We start from the raw sequence: 24,274 nt of genomic DNA, 5'->3' as shown, positions 1-24,274 counted from the left end.
GAGCTGGTGTCTGTGGAGGGGCCTGTCACAGAGGTGGCCAAAATGGACGATAAGCAAGGCACCGAGACCGCTATGGCAGATCCCAGTCAAGGTAGCACCATGGGGCCAGACGACCACCACGGGGCCAGCCTTTGCAGTGGACTACACCCGTGAGTGACAGAGGTTTACCAATGTGTTCTCGTGCACTCCTAAGGCACTTAAATCAAAGTATCAAATGGTTTTTTGTCTCATACCAAAAAATATATTACCAGTGGGAACAAAAGATGGAGCAACAGTTATGCATCGATTACGAAGTAGAATTTTATATCAACCTGTGATTTGTTTACTGGCTTTGTCTGATGAATTAATGCCTTAGCAACTCTCTTTCCAGGTTACCTTTACTAAATGTCTCTGGTCCTTAGAGTCAGAGGTTTTATTAGGCAGTAAAGTTTCTAAACCCCAGTGAGCATGTGCATTGTATGAGAGCTGAATGTGCTCTAATCTCTTTTGCAGTTGAAAGATGCATGAGTGTAATGCAGTCTGGGACGCAGATGATCAAACTGAAACGTGGTACCAAAGGGCTTGTGCGGCTCTTTTACCTGGATGAGCACCAGACCTGCCTGTGATGGAGACCCTCTAGGAAGAGCGAGAAGACAAAAAGTAAGACCAACCTTTGAATTCTTTGCTTGGCTTGACATAGTAACACATGGGTTATATCGAGTTGGCTCTGTGGGAGCTTCAGATCTGTGGAACTTCCATAATTTTGCAAGTTTTGAAATCAGTTGTTAAAAAAGGTGCAGAGACTGAATAAATGATGGTCCTTTTGCTTTTTAATTTCTTTGGGAAATTTAAATCCATAAAAGTTTTCTTGTCCATATAATTAATTATGTAATTTCCCCTGTGTTGGAGACATGATTTTTTGTTGTTGTTGAAATAGAGGCTTTATAGCCTGACTCCCTTTATTTTCATATAAAAGGCGAAGGATATCATACATTCAGTGGACTTTCAGATGTATTGCCATATTCTGAACACAGTTAATTGATTAGTGAGTCGACAAAATCTTCTTTAATATCAAGGTTTGATGGAACTCCTCCTTAGAGCCTCTCTCCCACACGTTTATACTCAGCACCGGGTCCATGTTGGGTCTTTTTATCTCCTTCCTTCCTGTTTTCACAGGAACTCCCTTGGTCCAGGGTCTCTTCACCTTTCTGATGGCCCATTGGGAAGTCCCCTAACCAATCTTCATTTTGATAGTCTCTCTGCTTTTATCAGTTAAGATGCTTCCTCTTCAAGTAACAGAAGGCCCCACTAAATGAGGCTTACATGATAAACAAATTTCTACTTCACTACCAAGAAACTCAGAGATGGTAGCCCGAGGCTGGGCACGCTGACTCTGCAGTCCTGTCTGGCTCTGTCCCTGTGGGTTGGTGGTGTAGCCAAGGCAGCGCAGAGGCTTTAGCTGTTCTCTCACAGCTGACAGGACAGTGAGGACGCAGAAAGGGGCCTGCATTTCTGGTGCTTCCTTTTTAGGAGAGGGCCCCTTTTCGGATCCTTCCCTCAAAGTTGACTGCCCCATGTCTCCCTGGTTTGAACTGGGTTACATTCCCCCATCTAACTCAATTTAAAAAATAGGAATGGGGCCACGCCAATGGCTTAGACCTGCCAGACCTTGCCCCAGAGCTGGGCAGAGGCTCATCTTCCTGTGAGACATGTAGGAATGAGGATACGGGAAGAAAATCAGACCCTGCCAGCAACTCAGAGTGGATGGTGTATATAGGCAGCCAGTCAGGTTGCAGCACTTCTAATTCATGCTTAAAAACAGAGAAGCAGACAGACAACACATACCATTTTAGTGTAAAGTAGCCATCCCTGCCAGGGCTTCTCTGATCAAAACTTGCAACGTCGCTCCACCACCTGAGGGGCACCCCCCTGTGGTCTGTCACCCCAGACTCTCCCCAGCCTCTGCCTACTGCTCTGGCTCTGGGTCCCTTTGCCCGCGCTTGAGCTTTCCAGCCCGGCGTAAACGGTCTGCTCAGTGCCCCTGGGGTGGGCCTTAGGTCTCCGCATCTGTGTGCCCCTTCCCCCGGCTGCCCCTTGTTCCTCTCCGCCTTGCTGAGTGCTGCCTTACCTTCATCATGGCAGCCTTCTCTCTGTAAACACCAGCCACATTTAATTTAACTATGCTATTCGGTTTCCACCAAATGCTTTTACTTTCAATTTTCAGCTGTCATCTTACGCACATTGTAGAACACCAAAGTTGGCTCTGGGCCTTTGTTTTCCCTGTGTAACTATGTAAAGTATATTTTTAACGTATTCATAGCCCTCTTTTCCTACCGTCCTTCATGCCCTCATGGGCATATCTATATTCCTATCATACATTTTAACCTATCCTGACTCAGTGTCTGGGAGGATACTGCCCAGGCCATCCAGGAACGTAAAGTGGTATGTGGAGAAGGCTCCTTGCAGGAAATGATAGGGCTTGTCTCTCACATTTGGACTTACTACCACAACTCACAGAATTTGTTCACTGCCGGAGTCCAGGTCCAGCGGGGGTGTGTCAAGTCCAAAAGGATGAGACGGAGTCAGTGCACGGAGAGAGAGGACACAGAGTCAGATGAAGGTGGTCTCTCGACAAAGTGCCGATGATAGCTTTATTTATACCATTTTGCACAAGGATATGATTATTTTTTATTTGTTCTTTTGATTAACAAACATAGGCAAGCTTTTTTATTTCTGTTTCCTTCTAATCTATACATGGTTAGCCAAGTGTTAGGTGATTTTTTTTCTGTTCCTTGACCGAAACTTTTTCCTAGCAACATGTACTCTATTGTGTTTTACGTTTCTATGCAACGCAGTTTCTAAGTACTGCATGTGACCGTAGGAGCATGCAGTATGTAGCAGTGACTATGGAGTCTATCAGCTCAGGGTGAAATACAAGTCACTCACTACTTCAGTTAGCTAGGCAGGTATCATCATCTATATTTTTAATGCAATGGGTACATTTTATCTCCTCATAATATTTATTCGATCATAGGTAGATGCAAGATAAAGATAGAAAGCATGATTTGGTGCTGTAAGAGGGCAAGCATAGATGATCAGGTCTGTGCCTATAGACTAGGTATTAATCCAAGTTAGACAAGGGCAACAAAACATCCACGAGTGTAGACAATTTCTCTCAACACTGGGAGGGGGTGAGGTTCTAAGCCTCACCTCTGTTGGCCCCCATTTTCTCATCTGATGGCCACACTGCGACTGTGCCTGTCTTAGGTTGTTCCTCCCTTGAGGAATCTTACCCGTCTCTGGCTAACCAGCCATCTTCTGGGGCCATACAGGGAGATGTAAAGCTGGTAAGTGAGAGAGAAGTAATATTCTTTGAAAAGGTTAGTTTTTCACTTCTTTGCAGATTTATGCTCCGTGGCTTCTATGCCCAGCACTTGTCTTGAGGTATCTTTACCACTTGGAAGAATTACGGTACTTGGTAATTTCACATATGAGGCACAAATTCTAGTAAAGGGTTGTAATTAGGAAGGAAGAAGAAAAACTATAGAAGTAGCAGAGGGAAGAAAACATGAGAAGATGGATTAAGTGTCAGACAGGGTTATTCCATTCAGTAATCTCTCATAACTCTATTTCTATAAAACTCTCCATCACTAGTTTCCCTAGCATTGCAAACAAGGTGGGGGCATTCCTACTTAGGTGGAGATGGGGTAATCAGTGTTTGACTAACTGACTGCAGGTTTCGGTATTCTGTGCCAAGATTGCCATCTGGCCCCTGCAGGTTCTGTTTTTCAGGAGCACTGTCCTGGAAAGCTTTGGGGAAGTTTATGTTCTCCTCCTTTCCGTGCTCCTTAACAAAGGTTAGCTTAGTCTTTGGCAAAAATGCAAGCAAAAGCAAAGCCAACAGTATAATGGAGAAAAACAAAATCAAGGTGGGTAATAGGCGGAGCCAGCTGCAAAGGCCCCTGCTTTGTGGGAGTCTTCCTCCAGCCTGAGCTTTGCTACACAGCTTGAGTTGCATGGCTCCCGGCAGTTCACACTTCTTTTTAAGATGCTTCTGCTTTTCTTTTTTCTTAATCCATACACATACCTTCACCTGCCATGTAACTCTGTGGTTCACTTCCCTCACAGTACTTACTGACTCCATTTACAAAGTCACCGAGGGCCAGCAGTCTGAAATATTCCACAGACAAGCCAAGGGGAACTTTGATCCCAGCTGCTGCTTCACCATCTACCATGGCAACCCCATGGAGTCCCTGGACCTCATCACCTCCAGCCCCGAGGAGGCCCGCACCTGGATCACAGGCCTCAGGTACCTGATGGCCGGCATCAGCGACGAGGACTCCCTGGCCAAACGGCAGAAGACCCATGAGCAATATCCTCTCTGGGGCTTTAATTTTGGGCTCAGTGCATGTGGATGTGGGTGTGTGTGTGTGGGTGTGTGTGCGCGCGCGCGCGCGTGTGTATGTTAGACTATGCTTACATTTTTCCCATGATTTTGAGGCTTAAAGCTACATTGCTTTCGGTCTCTTCCTTTACTCCTAGCACCCTTCTGTCCCCTCCACACTCTCATCCCAAGTAAATGAATGCATAGAAACGTAAGCCTGCATGAACCTGGGAGCAGACATCCTGTGAGGAGACTGCGTTTGGCTCCACAGACTGTGACATATCCAAGTGTAGCCTAAAGTCTCCTAAGAGAGATGAGGTAATGGGAAAGTGTGTGTTGGGATTAGAAAAAATCCTACTTCATTATAAAGTCTGTTTACCTTTAACAAGTACTTTTCAAGCTCTGGTCAATGCACCAGGTATTAAGCTCTTTGAAGCTTTTCCTCTCTTTTTAATTTACAGTTTGGATATCGAACTGATTAATATTCAGGGGGAACTTATTATTTACTTAATAACATTTACCCTCCCTAAATTGACAGTCAAGAAACTGCAGTTGGGGAGGGGCGGAAGATGGCGGCGTGAGTAGAGCAGCGGAAATCTCCTCGCAAAACAACATATATCTATGAAAATACAACAAAGACAACCCTTCCTAGAATAAAGACCAGAGGACACAGGACAATATCCAGACCACATCCGCATCTGAGAGAACCCAGCGCCTCGCGAAGGGGGTAAGATACAAGCCCCGGCCTAGCGGGAGCCGAGCGCCCCTCCCCCCAGCTCCCGTCGGGAGAGGAATAGGCAGAGCGGGAGGGAGACGGAGCCCAGGACTGCCGAACACCCAGCCGAGGCCATCCGGGCCAGAGTGCAGACACAGTACGTGCTTAGGGGGCCCTGGATGCTAGGGAAACAGGGCAGCAAGAAGAGTGAGCGGACACTGGAGGCCGGGTGCTGGAGGACATAAGAAAAGCGCGCGACCATTTTTTTTTTTTTTTTGCTTTTTTGCTGCTTTCTTTTGGCGAGCGCTTTTTGGAAGTCTTAAAGGGATAGGGACCCCAATACTAGGGAAACAAGGCAGCAAGCACAGTGAGCAGGCACTGGTGGCCCGGCGCAGGAGGACACCAGAAAAGCAAGTGCCCGTTTTTTTTTTTTTTTTGCTGTTTTGTTTTGGCAATCGCTTTTTGGTAGTCTTAAAGGGATAGGGACCCCAATACTAGGGAAACAGGAGAGCAAGACCGGTGAGCAGAGGCCTGAGGCTGGCACCGGAGAATAAAGAAAAACGAGCGACCACCTTTTTTTTCTTAATTTAAAATTTTTTTTTTTTTTTTTTTTTTTTGGTGGTCGTTGTTTTGTTTCGGCGGGTGCTTTTTGGAAGTCTTAAAGAGGCAGGGCGGGACACTTAATCCAGAGGTAGGGAATCCGGGGATCTCGGGGCACCCTAACCCCTGGGCTGCAGGGAGCAGGGAGGCCCCTTACGGAGATAAATAGCCTCCCAGCTGCTCCTTCTCCAACGCGACTCCACCACTTTGGAGCAGAGGCCCGAGCCAGGCCACACCCACAGCAACAGCGGAGATTAAATCCATAGCAGCCGGGCAGGAAGCAGAAGCCCTCTCTGCGCGCAGGTGCCCAGCACAAGCCACTAGAGGCCGCTGTTCTCCCCGGAGAGGAGGGCCACAAACCAACAAGAAAGGAAGTTCCTCCAGCCGTCACTCGTCCCAGCTCTGCAAACTATTCCTATCATCATGAAAAGGCAAAGCTACAGGCAGACAAAGATCACAGAGACAACACCAGAGAAGGAGAAAGACCTAACCAGTCTTCCTGACAAAGAATTCAAAATAAGAATCATAAACATGCTGACAGAGATGCAGAGAAATACGCAAGAAAAATGGGATGAAGTCCGGAAAGAGATCACAGATGCCAGAAAGGAGATCGCAGAAATGAAACAAACTCTGGAAGGGTTTATAAGCAGAATGGATAGGATGCAAGAGGCCATTGATGGAATTGAAACCAGAGAACAGGAACGCATAGAAGCTGACACAGAGAGAGACAAAAGGATCTCCAGGAATGAAACAAGATTAAGAGAACTGTGTGACCAATCCAATAGGAACAATATCCGTATTATAGGGGTCCCAGAAGAAGAAGAGAGAGGAAAAGAGATGGAAAGTATCTTAGAAGAAATAATTGCTGAAAACTTCCCCAAACTGGGAGAGGAAGTAATCGAACAGACCACGGAAATACACAAAACCCCCAACAGAAAGGGTCCAAGAAGGACAAAACCAGACACATAATAATTAAAATGGCAAAGATCAAGGACAAGGAAAGAGTTTTAAAGGCAGCTAGAGAGAATAAGGTCACCTATAAAGGGAAACCCATCAGGCTAACATCAGACTTCTCAACAGAAACCCTACAGGCCAGAAGAGAATGGCATGATATATTTAATGCAATGAAACAGAAGGGCCTTGAACCAAGGATACTGTATCCAGCACGACTATCATTCAAATATGACGGTGGGATTAAACAATTCCCAGACAAACAAAAGCTGAGGGAATTTGCTTTCCACAAACCACCTCTACAGAACATCTTACAGGGACTGCTCTAGATGGGAGCACTCCTAGAAAGAGCACAGCACAAAACACCCAACATATGAAGAATCGAGGAGGAGGAACAAGAAGGGAGAGAAGAAAAGAATCTCCAGACAGTGTATATAACAGCTCAATAAGCAAGCTAAGTTAGGCAGTAAGATACTAAAGAGGCTAACCTTGAACCTTTGGTAACCACGAATTTAAAGCCTGCAATGGCAATAAGTACATATCTTTCAATAGTCACCCTAAATGTTAATGGGTTGAATGCACCAATCAAAAGACACAGAGTAACAGAATGGATAAAAAAGCAAGACCCATCTATATGCAGCTTACAAGAAACTCACCTCAAACCCAAAGACGTATACAGACTAAAAGTCAAGGGATGGAAAAACATATTTCAAGCAAACAACAGTGAGAAGAAAGCAGGGGTTGCAGTACTAATATCAGACAAAATAGACTTCAAAACAAAGAAAATAACAAGAGATAAAGAAGGACACTACATAATGATAAAGGGCTCAGTCAAACAAGAGGATATAACCATTCTAAATATATATGCACCCAACACAGGAGGACCAGCATATGTGAAACAAATACTAACAGAACTAAAGGGGGATATAGACTGCAATGCATTCATTCTAGGAGACTTCAACGCACCACTCACCCCAAAGGATAGATCCACCGGGCAGAAAATAAGTAAGGACACGTAAGCACTGAACAACACAGTAGAGCAGATGGACCTAAAAGACATCTATAGAACTCTACATCCAAAAGCAGCGGGATATACATTCTTCTCAAGTGCACATGGAACATTCTCCAGAATAGACCACATACTAGGCCACAAAAAGAGCCTCAGAAAATTCCAAAAGATTGAAATCCTACCAACCAACTTTTCAGACCACAAAGGCATAAAACTAGAAATAAACTGTACAAAGAAAGCAAAGAGGCTCACAAACACATGGAGGCTTAACAACACGCTCCTAAATAATCAATGGATCAATGACCAAATCAAAATGGAGATCCAGCAACATATGGAAACAAATGAAAACAACAACACTAAGCCCCAACTTCTGTGGGACACAGCAAGAGCAGTCTTAAGAGTAAAGTATATAGCAATACAAGCATATTTAAAAAAGGAAGAACAATCCCAAATGAATGGTCTAATGTCACAATTATCGAAATTGGAAAAAGAAAAACAAATGAGGCCTAAGGTTAGCAGAAGGAGGGACATAATAAACATCAGAGAAGAAATAAATAAAATTGAGAAGAATAAAACAATAGCAAACATCAATGAAACCAAGAGCTGGTTCTTCGAGAAAATAAACAAAATAGATAAGCCTCTAGCCAGACTTATTAAGAGGAAAAGAGAGTCAACACAAATCAACAGTGTAAGAAACGAGAAAGGAAAAATCACGACGGACCCCACAGAAATACAAAGAATTATTAGAGAATACTATGAAAACCTATATGCTAACAAGCTCAGAAACTTAGGAGAAATGGACAACTTCCTAGAAAAATACAACCTTCCAAGATTGACCCAGAAAGAAACAGAAAATCTAAACAGACCAATTACCAGCAACGAAATTGAAGCAGTAATCAAAAAACTACCAAAGAACAAAACCCCCAGGCCAGATGGATTTACCTAGGAATTTTATCAGACATACAGGGAAGACATAATACCCATTCTCCTTAAAGTTTTCCAAAAAATAGAGGAGGAGGGGATACTCCCAAACTCATTCTATGAAGCTAACATCACCCTAATACCAAAACCAGGCAAAGACACCACCAAAAAAGAAAACTACAGACCAATATCCCTGATGAACGTAGATGCAAAAATACTCAACAAAATATTAGCAAACCGAATTCAAAAATACATCAAAAGGATCATACACCATGACCAAGTGGGATTCATCCCAGGGATGCAAGGATGGTACAACATTCGAAAGTCCATCAACATCATCCACCACATCAACAAAAAGAAAGACAAACACCACATGATCATCACCATAGACGGTGAAAAAGCATTTGACAAAGTACAACATCCACTCATGATAAAAACTCTCAGCAAAATGGGAATAGAGGGCAAGTACCTCAACATAATAAAGGCCATCTATGATAAACCCACAGCCAACATTATATGGAACAGCGAGAAGCTGAAAGCATTTCCTCTGAGATCGGGAACTAGACAGGGATGCCCACTCTCTCCACTGTTATTTAACATAGTACTGGAGGTCCTAGCCACGGCAATCAGACAAAACAAAGAAATACAAGGAATCCAGATTGGTAAAGAAGAAGTTAAACTGTCACTATCTGCAGAGGACATGATACTGTACATAAAAATCCCTAAAGACTCCACCCCAAAACTACTAGAACTGATATCGGAATACAGCAAAGTTGCAGGATACAAAATCAACACACAGAAATCTGTGGCTTTCCTATATACTAACAATGAACCAACAGAAAGAGAAATCAGGAAAACAACTCCATTCACAATTGCATAAAAAAAAATAAAATACCTAGGAATAAACCTAACCAAAGAAGTGAAAGACTTATACTCTGAAAACTACAAGTCACTCTTAAGAGAAATTAAAGGGGACACTAACAGATGGAAACTCATCCCATGCTCGTGGCTAGGAAGAATTAATATCGTCAAAATGGCCATCCTGCCCAAAGCAATATACAGATTTGATGCAATCCCTATGAAACTACCAGGAACATTCTTCAATGAACTGGAACAAATAATTCAAAAATTCATATGGAACAACCAAAGACCCCGAATAGCCAAAGCAATCCTGAGAAAGAAGAATAAAGTAGGGGGGATCTCACTCCCAACTTCAAGCTCTACTATAAAGCCATAGTAATCAAGACAATTTGGTACTGGCACAAGAGCAGATCCACAGACCAATGGAACAGACTAGAGAATCCAGACATTAACCCAGACATATATGGTCAATTAATATTTGATAAAGGAGCCATGGACATACAATGGCGAAATGACAATCTCTTCAACAGATGGTGCTGGCAAAACTGGACAGCTACATGTAAGAGAATGAAACTGGACCATTGTCTAAACCCATATACAAAACTAAACTCAAAATGGATCAAAGACCTGAATGTAAGTCATGAAACCATTAAACTCTTGGAAGAAAACATAGGCAAAAACCTCTTAGACATAAACATGAGTGACCTCTTCTTGTTCAAATCTCCCCGGGCAAGGAAAACAACAGCAAAAATGAGTAAGTGGGACTATATTAAACTGAAAAGCTTCTGTACAGCAAAAGACACCATCAATAGAACAAAAAGGATCCCTACAGTATGGGAGAATATATTTGAAAATGACACATCCGATAAAGGCTTGACGTCCAGAATATATAAAGAGCTCACACACCTCAACAAACAAAAAACAAATAACCCAATTAGAAAATGGGCAGAGGAACTGAACAGACAGTTCTCCAAAAAAGAAATACAGATGGCCAACAGACACATGAAAAGATGCTCCACATCGCTAATTATCAGAGAAATGCAAATTTAAACTACAATGACGTATCACCTCACACCAGTAAGGATGGCTGCCATCCAAAAGACAAACAACAACAGATGTTGGCGAGGCTGTGGAGAAAGGGGAACCCTCCTACACTGCTGGTGGGAATGTAAATTAGTTAAAACATTGTGGAAAGCAGTATGGAGGTACATCAAAATGCTCAAAACAGACTTACCATTTGACTCAGGAATTGCACTCCTAGGAATTTACCCTAAGAATGAAGCAATCAAGTATGAGAAAGATCAGTGCACCCCTATGTTTATCACAGCACTATTTACAATAGCCAAGAATTGGAAGCAACCTAAATGTCCATCGATAGATGAATGGATAAAGAAGATGTGGTACATATACACAATGGAATACTACTCAGCCATAAGAAAAGGGCAAATCCAACCATTTGCAGCAACATGGATGGAGCTGGAGGATATTATGCTCAGTGAAACAAGCCAAGCAGAGAAAGAGAAATACCAAATGATTTCACTCATCTGTGGAATATAAGAACAAAGGAAAAACTGAAGGAACAAAACATCAGCACAATCACAGAACTCAAGAATGGACTAACAGAGGATCAAAGCCTAATTGGGCTACACTGAAAATGAACTAAGATACTATATGAAAAAGAACTTAAAACATCAGCACTCTCTCGAAGACTCATGCCAGAAGATGATCATCAAAAAACCCCAACAAAGACCCACGCACTGCTACAGCTGTAGATGCACTCATCCGACCAGTTCCTGGACTTGCCATGGGAATAAAGAAGGAGATATCTAAGCTGGCCTGTGCATACAGTAAAACAACAAATTTGACTGGATCTATACTGTTGGAACTCAACCAAGAAATAGGAGAACTGCAGATTGTAGCACTCCAAAATCTTACAACCACAGACTATTTTCTGTTCAAAGAACATATGGGATGTGAACAGTCCCCAGGAATGGGTTGTTTTAATTTATCTGATTTCTCTCAGACTGTTCAAGTTCAGTTGGACAATATCCACCATATCATAGATAAGTTTTCACAAATGCCTAAGGTGCCTAACTGGTTTTCTTGGTTTCACTGGAGAGCACTGGTAATTACAGGTATGCTTTGGTTATGTAACTATACTACTGTTATGTTAATGTGTGTGCTCAATTTAATTAGTACTTTAAAACCTATACATGCTGAAGTTACTCTACAAGAAGATATGTCAAAGAAATAATCAATCTTCCCATGTTTTCTTCCGCCTTCTACTTCTATAGCTTTTCTTCTTCCTTCCTAATTACAACCCTTAAATAGAATTCGTGCCTCATATCAAATTTACCGAGTATCATAATTCTTCCAAGTGGTAAAGATACCTCAAGACAAATGCTGGGCATAGAAGCTACAGGGCATAAATATGCAAAGAAATAAAAAGCTAACCATTTCAAACAATAAGGCTTCTCTCTCACTTACCAATTCTACATTTCCCTGTATGGCCCCGGAAGATGACTGGTTAGCCAGAGACGGGTAAGATTCCTCAAGGGAGGAACAACCTAAGACAGGCACAGTCGCAGTGGGGCCATCAGGTGAGAAATTGGGGATCAACAGAGGTGAGGCTTAGAACCTCACCCCCCCTGTTCTGAGAGAAATCTTCTGCATACGTGGATGTTTTATTGCCCTTGTCTAGCTTGGATTAACACATAGTCTACAGGCACACACCTGATCATCTACATTTGCTGTCTTACAGCACTAAACTATGTTTTCTACCTTTATCTTGTATCTACCTACCACTTCAGCATTTTATTAAAAATAATAATAATAAAGAGAGAAATGTGGTATCCACATATAAATCAAGAATAAAAATCAAATGAGTATTCATATTTGAACTGACTGTTTATAATTCATAATGCATGAGCGGAACCAAAAGTTTCTGTGATGACTGCCCTTGTACTGTTCACCATGTAACTTATTCACTATGTAAGAATTTGTTCTCCATGTAAGAACCTGTTCGGTATGCTTCAGAAAATTGGAGACTGACGAGAATTAGCTTTGGGTGGATTAATGATTGTGCATTGAGCATTGACTCCCCTATACAGAATTTTATTGTTGTTAACAACCATTTGATCAATAAATATAAGAGATGCCCTCACAAAAAAAAAAAGTACACACTTCGAATTGTAAAATAAATAAGTAACTGTAATGTAATGTATAGCATAAGGAATATAGTCAAAATATTGTAACAACTTGGTATGGTGATAGCTGGTACCTAGAATTGTCATGTATATAAATGTTGAATCACTGTGTTGTACACCTGAGACTAATGTAATGTAATACTGTGTGTCAACTACCCTTCAATAAAAAATAATTATCTACAAAAAAAAAAAGAATAATTTGAGTGAAAATCTGCATTTAAATTAATAGCTTCATGTGTTTTATCAGCTTGTCTGTGTCTTCTCAGGTAATTCTCTCATAGTTTTGTGCCCTTTAGACAAAGGGATGTGTTTAATATGGAAAACTAGTCTGCCTCCCCTCCACAGCTCATTGTCTATGCTGAAATCACAGCAGGCTATGGGTTGACCAGTGGACATGCCAAGTACTTTCCGTCTTACCATCCACACACAAGCTTTTCTCTCTGTCAGGAATGCCCTTCTCTCTCACACCCTTGGCTGCCAAATAAACTCCACTCATCCATCACTGCCAAGTCTAAATATCATGTCTGTTCTACAGTTTTCCCACTTCATCCTTCCAGTCAGTCTTAGTTGCTTGCCCCTGTTGCACTTTGTAGATGCTTCTATTAAAGAATTTATAACACGGAATTAAAATAACTTATTTGACTGTTGTCTTTGTCCCTTTCCTAGACAAGTGAATCCTAAATCAGACTGCATAGCAAAATCACCTGAGGAACTCCTAATGAATCAGAATCTGTGGGATGGAGCTTAGGGATCTGGATTATTATTTAACAGGATCTCAGCTGTAATCTTGCACAATCCTTTGGGCTGGCTTTAGGAAATCATTGCTTAGACTATGTGGTTCTTAAATCAAGACAAGCATTTTACTCAGCTCTGTATCTTAAGCTTAGCATAGGAGGCACTCAATACATGTTTATTGACCTACACTAAATTGATTATAACTTCCTGCATGCAGCTTTCAAACTCTTGATTTTAACAGAGGAAAGGGCAGGATATAAAGAAAAAAAGTTACTAATTGTGGAATTTGCATCAATTGTTCAGGAGAGATTTGAGGGCAAAGCAGTCTTCCTAATGATTGTCTACATGATCCATAAATAAGACCCCTACATAAAGCAGGAAGTCTCTCCACCCCCTAAACTTACAGAGGCTCATGCCCTGGCTTTGATTACAGGTTGTATAAACTGGTTAGGGGAATCATCTCAGTCATGTATGTGTACAGCAGCTTCCTTTCATCCTTTGTTGTTGAATACCAGGATGTAGAGTCCTATCAAGTATTAAATTGATCACCAGAGGACAAGATGGCTTAGTGCTGCTTATCTAGTTTGAAAAGAATTCAGAAAGTTCTGTCTTGGCACACTTCAGAGAATTAGTTAAACTGAGAGCTTTCAATAGTTCTTTGCTCTCTTCTCTGCTCAAAAGCAGCTAAGTTTCATGACCAACAGCACAGACTCTATTGCTCTAATAAAATGAGACAAAAAATGACAGCTTGAGAATATTGGTAACTCTCAAGAGATCTCCTTATCTCTTTATCAAATAAAGACCTTCTTATCAGAATAGCTCAAAAGTACTGTGAGAATATTAGCTACTAGAACCATAAATAACTGTCAAATCTTCCTATTATTTAATTGTATCTCTTGGACAATATCGACTTTCTGCTTCGTCACACATTATACTATCGTAAAGTTCCTTAGCAGTAGAGTATATGTCTCATTCCCGTTTGTATCTATCTTATTGCTTTGACCCTTATAAACAAGCCCTTATGAAGCGTTTAACCTGTTTCAGACACTGGTTAAATGAGATAATGTGTTTGTAAGTCAGTAGTCAATGGATAATAGCAAAAAATACTTGTGGTACCCACATTATCTGCCTCAACTAGCACCAGCCTGCGGAGTTGGGTGACTGGTTCACTGGTGAGGCTATACGTGCTGGGCATATGCCATGACATGTAATGAGTGCGGGCTGACAGCTTGAATTGATGGCCAGGTTGAGATGCCCCAGCAACTTCCTCCTCAGTGTATGTTCAGAATTATGGCTTTTATTCTGACTTTAACCCCTCTTTGAGAGTCAGGCAGAGCATTTCAGTTTCTCAAACCAAAAAGTTTGTGTTTTCCATATTAAACAGATCCCTTCAGTACATAAGGTAACTGTGGAGTGGTGCTGTCATTCAACACAAAGTTGATTACACTGCAGCCGATTTCTGACATAGGTGGGACTGTATCCCAGTCAGAAGCTACTGTCCCTCACCAACCCCAACTGAAATTGCACCTGTGCACTTCTCACAGGCTGTGCCTTGAGCATGACAGGTTTCAAAGCTGTGGCGAAGGCACCGTTGGGGGTCCTAGGCCAGTCGGCTTGGAAGCATTCACAGCCCCATACCTGAAGCATCCCTATGAGTACAAGGAAGGTACTGCTCCCCAAACCACTCGTTGTTGGGATCTGAAGCTCTGTGAATAACCCAGTGATTGCATTCTTGAGGAGGTTCTAGCAAGGTGGTTTCAGAGTCATTCAGGGAGGGTGCAAAACCTACGAGGAGAAGGCAGAAGAGTTCAATTTACATGGGACTACAGTAAGGCAGAACTTAGGTGTGCCTGTTAGAAAGGACCTTAGGTCACCTATTTCTGATGGCTCAAGATGGAGTGTTTTTAACCTGGGCAAGGTCATAGTGTGGTGAAACATACCCAGCATCCCTTGGGTTCATCCCCCATAGTTTTCTTTGGGCTGAGAGCTCACCTGGCACAGTTTGGCTTCACTGCCCAGGTTATGCTACATGGACAGCAGTGAGATCAATGAGTAGCTGAGTGGCAGAGCAGTAAGGGGCGTTCAGCGAGGAGAGCCTGGACAGTGGTTCTCAAGCCTGTGGACACATGAGAATAGCTAAGAGATCATATTATAAAGACACACTCTTCTACCCCAACCCAGACTTGCTGAATCTAAGTTGTCTGGGGTAGGGGGATGGTGCCTGAAAATCTGAATTTTAAATATAAATGTAATGCTGAGGATGATATAAGCAGTCATCCCTTAATAGTCATTACCATGTGGCAAGCACTTCCAGAGTGCTTAAGGTCATTAACTGATTTAATATTTACAACAGTCCTCATTCCCATCTGTGGATGAGGAACAGACGGTAAATAACTGGCTCAGGGTCGCACAGCTAGATGATGACCCAGCTGGGTGAGGCTGGGACTCAGGTGAGGTCCCGGCACGATATTTAAGGAAACACTCAGGATTATTCAAGCACCTCTCAGGGAATAAGGGCCTCCTTAAATTTTGTGCCCCAGGGGCCTCATTTGCCTCGCTTGAGTCCTGGCCTCTGAGCTGAGTTTGAACCCCAGAAGTCTCTCTTCAGAGCACAAACTCTTAATTGTAAAACACGCAAATGCTGCAGAGAAAAATCTAACATACATAACTTTCCTCTCTCACCTCTATGTGACAGCCAAGGATCTCCCTTCAGGAGAACCAGCTGCAAGAAATGTGGTTCGTGGAGACCTTCCAAAGCCAGTTTCAGAACCTGCCATCTCTTTCATGCAAAGGCTATGTACTTCCCGGGCTGGGGAGTAATTTTTGCTGGACCATTCCTGCTCAACATAGTACTGCTCTAAAGGACAAAAATCTGCTCTGGTGTCCACATTAGCCCAGCTAAGACTGTGTCAGACCTCCACTATAGTTTAGCTCTTTCTGCCCAATCCCCTTTCCTGCTCTCAGACCAGCATCACCATCAGAACAATTTCTGCCTTCTCCTGCTCCCTTCCTCTTTCTCTTTCACAGTTGTTTCCACTAATAAATCTCCTGCATCTCTAATTATATCTTAATGTCTACTTCTTGGAGAACCTGGAATGACACACCACATCTCTCTATTATGTTAGTAGATTTGAGATATTTTTGGCTGAGACCCATAGTAAGAAAACAATGTTTCATCTTGTCACAGTATGTGTGTGTGTGTATCTAGTCTACCTATCTATCTATCTATCTATCTATCTATCTATCTATCTATCTATCTATCTATCTATCATCATCTATCATCTATCTATCTATATGAATATGTGTCATATATATGGAAAATATTTCAAAAACAATATGCAATTCATTATTCTTTTCTATCTCATTTTTTATAGGAATAATTCCTGGTTATAACCTACTAAAGTGCTTTCAAGACCAAACATACTAGACAGGCCATTTCCTTTCACCCACAGGCGGCACTTGCTGATGCTCACATGACAGTAGCATGGACATTTGATTGGCTCCTCATCAGCCAGTGCGGGAGGCTTCTTGCCTTTTATTGATCTCCCCAAAGGTCTGTTTCTTATATTGGCTTCTTTCCTGTGGGATGTAGCCCTACTTTGATTAGTGTATACTATGACCTCAAGGAAATGAATGCCGAATCAAAAGATTTATATGGGTACTTTCTAAATTGTTTTAATGTCAGGAGCACCTGGAAGCCAGGACTCTTATTCGAATACCTTAGATTTAGTACATTTAAGGTCATAATCCACAAAATAAGCATTTACTTATTTAATGAAAACACATTTCTTATGTCCTGCATGAATACTAGGTTCCCCAGTGTTCATTTGACACTTGCTAGGGCTCAGTATTAGAAAGCAGACGCCAGTTCCTAAGATTAAGAAATATTTATTGGATTAAAAAAAAATTTAAATAGAAAAATTTTCTCCATTTAATATTTGGTTAATTAGGCAAAGTCTGATTCTTTTTTTAAATTTTAGCTCAAGGAATGTCATTTGTCTTCAGGAGCATGTTTTGAGAGGCAGTAATTCATGCTGTGGACACTGTGTTCATAGCCTGGTGGTTCACCAGGACATTCGGCTCATGGATTTGAAAAACATGTCAGTACTGTTCAGTTTGTTAATTTTGTTTTGAGATATCTAGCCTAGAGAAACATTCAAAGTTATAGAAAATGATTTATGCACAAGAATGTTCATCATGGCATTATTTATAATGTGTAAAATTGGGAACAACCTTAATTTCCAATAGGGTTGGTTCAGTAAACCATGATACATCCATAAGAATCTGTGATAGGGCAACACTAGCTTGCATTTATTTTAGTGACACAGCAACTGGTATTCCCTTTAGACAGAGCATTAAGTCTCCAATTTGCCACTTTCTCCACTCTTGCCTATTGTCTAATACCCAGGCTGCTTCACTTAAGTACTTTTGCTGCCTGGCCCTGCTAGGCATTGAGGTTTTGATTCCTGGCTGACATGATACAGTCCAAATTTTTTTGAATGGTATGGACTGAATAACAGTCCCTCCAAAGATGCCCATGGCTTAGTTTCTGGAACCTATGAATATGTTACCTTACAAGACAAAAGGGATTTTGGAGATGTGATTAGGTTAAGAATCTTGTGATGAGAGGATTTTCCTTTCTTATGTAGCTGGGCCCAATGTAATCACAGGGGTCCTTTTGAGATAGAAGCAGAAAGATCAGAGTCAGAGAAAAGATGTGGATGGAAGCAGAGGCTGGAGTGATGCACATTGTAGATGAAGCAAGAGGCAATGAATCAAGGAATGCAGGTAGCCTCTAAAAGCTGGGAAAGCAAGGAAAGAGAGTCTCCTCCAGAATCTCCAGAAGAAATACAGCTCTGCTGACACCTTGATTTTAGCCTGTAAGACCCATGTTGGATTTCTCACCTCCATAATGTAAGTGAATAATTCAGTATTATTTTAAGCCACTATGTTTGTGGTGATTTGTTACAGCAGCAATAGGAAAATAATGCACATAGCACTCAAATTGGGTCAGTACTTGAATTCAGCTCTCCGCTTATTTCTTGTTTCCCTCTTTGCTCCATTCTCTGTCCACCCTATAATCTCTCCTCACCAAATTCATCATCATTCCCCAGGACATCAGGGTTTTCACACCTCCATGTCTTTGTGTCATTCCTTTTGCCTAAAATCCCTTCCTCCTCTCTGTCAAGCTCCCAGAAGAGAGAGGGGGAGTATTAGTATTTCTCAGTATTTGTAACTAGTAAGAGAATTTCTTCTACCCACAGTATGGATAAGCTGAGGTTGATGAAAGACACCAGGATCATTCCTTAAGTTTCCTACTGAAAGTAGAGCATATTGGAATCCCATTAACATACCCTAGAAGAGCTAGCTGAAGGTGTTGTTGTGGAACAACAAGCATGTTGTGGAACAGATGGCGAGTCCTTGGCACAGAGTCCCTCAGTGTCATAGAGCTACAGCCCCGGGAAACCAATACAGTGGCAGGAGTAAAGGCCAGCAAGGAAAAGTGGCCAGTGGTGTGGCCTCCCAGAGACAGAGCTGTTTTCTTCCTTTCTGTTTCCTAAGTTTTAGGATTTAGCACTTGGTTAAAATACTATGTTAACTTAAAAGATTAGTTGGGAGTGCAATCAACCTGTTTCAGTTTTACCTGTAGTATCAGCAGGCTCCATAGGAGTGGCTGTCCACAGTGGGACAGACAGAATTGCTCCACCTGGCACCACCCACATCTACACTGATTCAGGCAGCCAGGGAGCCCCTCCCTCCACCTGCCTGCCCAAATCGGCTGCTCCTGGGCTACTGGGCACCACTCAGTCAGAGTCCTGGCTGGGCTCACTGCCAAGTTTGCTGAGCTGCTCTATTTTCCAAGAACAACAATGCCAGCAGAGTGACCTCCTAATATTGTTGAGGCCCCTGCAACAATTCGCCAGGGTCTTTAGGTACGGTACGGATCATACTTACCTAGGCAGGATACAAATCATGCCCTGGGATCAGTTCCCTGCATTTTGCCAGAATGGCTTGTTTTGAAGAAGGGAGACATTTTCACTTTCAGATCTGGTGTCCATTCATTATATTCTAGACAGCTTCTGCTTCCACAGGCAGAAGCACCACCTTAGGCTCCGGGCTCACCCTGCCCCCAACAGTTCCTCTTTACGGGACCCTTGAGTATGGTGTGTCACCATGCAACAGTGCAAGCCTCAGGTCTTCCATAGCATCCCTTCCCTTGGTGCGGCCTGGGACAGGCAGGGAGATGTCAGAATCCTGGCATTCTGCTGCCATTGCTCCTCTGCTCAGTTTGCATGCTGGGAGCCACTTCCAACAGCTACAACTGGAGGTCATTTTCATATGCCACTCCTAGCATTATTAATCCATCTAGTGTGTCTCAAAGGGAGTAGGCGACGGTCTTGTAAACTCGATACTATTTGATGTTTCAGCAGCCTTCCAATTGGCTTCTGAGGACCTGTCTTTCAGGATTTCTTCACCATAATTAGCCCTTGGCATACTTTTAGCTTGTTTTCAGGGTATTAAGGAATCTAAGTGGAAAGACTCTGTTTAGAGATCAGTGGAGATAAGGGGAACACAGCATCACAAGTGCCACAAAAATCACCCCCTTACTGCAGACATAAGGCAGCTTGGATTTTCTGATATTCAGCCAGAAGTTTCCAATCAAGATATCGATAGTGAGAGAGAGAGGTCACATTTCCCTGGCCACCTTTTTAACGTGTCCAGTAAGTTTGCTCTATTTCTGAAAACAAAGCTTTCATGTGCTGAACCATCAAATTCTATTCCTCTGAGATCTTTGTGATAGATTGATTTCTAATCCTAGATAATGAAATTTTTTCTTTTTTCCCCATTGTGTCCTCACAGGCATTTAAGTGGAAAATTGAAACAGGTTGCATTTGGACCTGCCAGCTATATTGCTTGCTGAACTGAAGCTGCTAGATGTAACTTTGAAAAGTTTGTTTTTGTCCTCTCTGGTTCTTCCCTCAATGTTTATCTATTCAGACAAGCCCATTTTATGGATTATGGAACAGAGGTAAATGGGAGTAGTTATGGAGAATGAGGAGTTTCATTCGGTACTTCTTTTTTGTTGTTGTTCAGAAAAGAAATTTGATTTGAATGGAAAGCCCAGAAGCCTTTAGTTTTTACATTTACATGCTTGCTGGAGTTCTGGTGCCAATTTTTATGTGCTTTGGATGAGAGGGAGGCAATTTGTGGTTGATTGTGGATTTACAATGCAATGTGTGGTTTCTCATGAACAAACAACAGATTGCATCACATGTCTACTAATGACATATTCTCTCCCATAGCGCATGGCAATGCTTGAATACTGAGAAATTGTTTTGAAATCTGAAGGGCTTTCTTTTGAAATCTAGCTGCCACTTTCTTTCTCTATTCTCTGTTCAGTCTCTAACTTTGAAAGAAAAATCTGCACCTGCTGCCATATCCCCACCCCCACTGCTTCTCTCACTGGGTCCTGGGCCACCAATCACTCCATAGCAGCTCATTTCAAAGGTCACCGCTGACTACTCAGGGCCAAATTCAACCTCCACACCTCCTAGGCCTTGGCTCACCTGATCTCTGTAACACCTGATTTCATGTCTTCCTTCATAAGGAAAATATATGTGTCTCAGTTCAATATCCTGAAATTATCCATTCTTATCCTCCCTTATGAGGATATGAACCCATCTTTTGTTCAAAGATCTGTTCTTGATACTTTTCCCTTCGATTTCTACTATCTTACCTATCAATAGTTTGTCTTTCCTATACTCAGCATTCCTTTATCTACTGCCTCCTTCCAAATCAAACAATGAACATGTTCAAAGGCATAGAATCTTTAACACACACACTCTTTCTCTCTCTCTTCACCCTTGATCTGTATCCTTTTCGATGATTAGACCATCTGTCTTTCTTTGAACAACTAAATTTGTTGACAGAACAGTTTCCACTTGCTATCTCCAAATTCTCACCTATTATTTTCTCTTGAAAATTTCAAATGATTTTTTTGGCATCTAATGAGATGATTATATGGTTTTTTTTCTCATCTGATCCTTAGAGTTTTTTAATTCAATCTTTTATTTGACATTTTGCATGTCACAATTATTTACCCTTGTGTTTTCTTCTAAGAGTTTTATAGTTTAGCTTTTATATTTAGAGTTTTGGCTTTTAATTTATTCTTGTCAAATTTGGGATTTATATTTTCCTAGAAAGTGGTTCTGAAAGTATTTTTCCCAGACCAGCAGCATCAGCACCTCCAAGAACTTGTTAGAAATGCAATGCCTCTGGTGGGCCCCTCTCTGCGGGCCTCTCAGAGCATGCCAGGAAAATTGCAGCCTCAAACCATTTCCCAGCCTCCTTACCTGTGGGCTGTGAGCATTAAACGGGGTTGTACATTGTGGGGGAGTGGGGGCCAAAGAAATGCAATGTCTCACCCCCAGACCACTGGATCAGCAACTTGGGAAGTGGTACCCAGTAATCGTGTTTACAAGTCCTCCTGGAGATTCAGATGCACAGTCAGGTTTGAGAATCATTATTCTGCAAATGCATCCTTTTCATCCATATTTATTGAGTTAATTGGTATACAGTGTTACTTGTTCTTTTTGCTAATATTTCTTGAATATTAAATCATATCTTTGCTCTTATTGCTAATATTGTTAGTTTTGTTCTCTTTTCCTTCATGTTTATCATATTTGCCAAAAGTTTGAATATATTTTTGGTTATTTTAAAGAACGAACTTTCTTTTTCTTGATCAACTTTTCTGTTTTTGCTCTTTTGATTGAATTAATATTTGCTTTTACCTTCATTGATTCTTTCATTTTACTTTATTTTGTGGTTCCTTACATTACTTCCTGAACTGAATGCTTTATTTTTAATCTTTCTTATTCTTGGATACAATGCATTTATAGCTATAACTTTTCCTATGTATATACTTTGGCCTCACCCATAAATTTTCTTGTAATAGTCTCACATCATTGTTACTCACTTCTAAATAGTTTGTAATTCCAATTTTGATTTGCTCTTTTATATAGGAATTTCTTTGAAAGGTTTTTAAAAAATTTTGGAGGAATATTTTGTTTTCTTTTTCTGACAGTAAATGTAATATACCATACACATCTGTATAAATGCACATTTGTTTTGTTGTTAATTGTTCCAATATGGTCTGAGAATTTGGCCCTTTTGGGATTTACTGAGATACTCTTTGTGGCTTGACATTTGATCATTTTGTAGAAAGATTTCTTTCTCTCTCTCTGAATATTCACACATAAGAGAATGAAACTGTCTTACACCATTCACAAATTTGACTCAAAATGGATTAAAGACTTAAACATAAGACCTGAAGCCTTAAAACTTCTAGAAGAATGCACAGGGAAAAAGCCCCTTGGCATTAATCTTGGTGAAGAATTTTTGGATATGACACCAAAAGCATAAGCAACAAAAGCCAAAATCAATAGGTTAGACTATCTCAAATTAAAAAGTTTCTGCACAGTGAAAGAACAATTAATAAAATGAAAAGGCAATCTACGGAATAGGAGAAAATATTTATAAACCATGTATCTGAAAAGGGATTATTATCCAAAATATATAAGGAACTCATACAGCTCATAGCAAAAAAAAAAAAAATCTATTATAACACGAGCAGAGGAACTGAACACACATTTTTCCAAAGAAGACATATAAATGCCCAGCAGACACATGAAAAGATGATCAACATCATTAATCATCAGGGAAAATGAACATAAAAACCACAATGAGATATCACCTCAGGCATATAAGAATAACTATCATCAAAAAGATGAGAGAGAACAGGTGTGGATAAGGATGTGGAGAGAAGGAAACCCTTATGTACTATTGTTGGGAATGTAAATTGGTGCAGCCACTTTGGAAAACAGTATGAAGATTCCTTAAGAAAATTAAAAATATGTCTATGACATGATTCAATAATCTCACTTGTGGATATATATACACAAAGGAAATGAAACCAGGATCTTGAAGAGATGTTTGCACTTCCATGTTCATGACAGCATTATTTATAGCAGCCAGGGTATGGAAACCTAAGTGCCCATCAGCAGATGAAGAGCTGGAGAAAATGTGGTATATGTGGGTGTGTGTATGCATATTTATATATGTAGTAATTATTTGTGTTTTGAGGTGATAGCAGTGTTAATTAATCCTGTCGTGGTTATCATTTTGCAATATATACAAATATCAAATAATCACTTTGTATACCTTAAACTTACACATATTACATGTCAATTATATCTCAATAAAGGTGGGCAAAAATAAATGTGGGTCATAAAAACCAACAAAGAGAATACTTTTTAAACAGATGTTGAATAGGCATCCATATAACCTAACATTAATTCCTGAAAGAACTCCTTTCACAGATAAGGTAACAAGAGTTTCGTTTTTTTTAAGATGAGAAACATGAACAAACTTTTGTAAAATACTGGAAGATTCCCATTAAAGACAAGCATTGAAGTATATCTATTGTGATCAGTATTGTTTAACATTTTCCTGGAAGATGCAGCAAAAACAAGTCATGGAAAAAAATTAAGTTGGGTAACTTTTGGAAAGGACACAACAAAATTATAATTTCCATTGTACAGACAACCAAGAAAATGAATTAATAAAAATTTACTAAGATGGTCAGTTCAAAATGATATGTACAATAATTTAAAAGATTTTGTACATATTCAATAATGCAGTTTTATAAAAATATAACATAGTTTTGTAAAAAGAGCCCATTGACAATAACAATTAGAAAACAGGATTAAACTTAATCAGAAATATTTAGAACCTACTAAAATAAAGCAAAAAAGAAAAAATATATAATTTAAAGGAAGAGATCATGTTCCTAGATACTCAATATCATAAAAGTTGATTACAAATAAAAGGATACATTTGGTGAAATTGGTAAC

The 24,274-nt window shown here is 40.8% G+C and overlaps 1 protein-coding gene and 1 non-coding gene across 2 annotated transcripts in view; both read left to right on the top strand.

Annotated features, from left to right (window-relative positions):
• The first annotated feature begins 1,696 nt into the window (after positions 1–1,696).
• The window catches only part of LOC130682676 (vasodilator-stimulated phosphoprotein-like), a 179,091-nt gene continuing 156,513 nt past the window's right edge, over positions 1,697–24,274 (top strand). Inside the window, exons 1-2 of the mRNA XM_057497534.1 lie at positions 1,697–1,748; positions 4,108–4,395. Of these exons, the coding sequence (XP_057353517.1) occupies positions 1,697–1,748; positions 4,108–4,395 (340 nt within the window). The remainder of the gene's footprint in view (positions 1,749–4,107; positions 4,396–24,274) is intronic.
• Positions 21,629–21,751, top strand: LOC130682743 (small nucleolar RNA SNORA42/SNORA80 family). Its single transcript, XR_008996042.1, has one exon. It is a non-coding gene; the product is annotated as a small nucleolar RNA SNORA42/SNORA80 family (small nucleolar RNA).

This window comes from Manis pentadactyla, chromosome 2 (genome assembly GCF_030020395.1).
Source record: "Manis pentadactyla isolate mManPen7 chromosome 2, mManPen7.hap1, whole genome shotgun sequence".
In the NCBI taxonomy this organism is placed as follows: domain Eukaryota; kingdom Metazoa; phylum Chordata; class Mammalia; order Pholidota; family Manidae; genus Manis; species Manis pentadactyla.
Note: the sequence above shows the minus strand (reverse complement) of the source record. Positions and strands in the feature narration are given on the sequence as shown.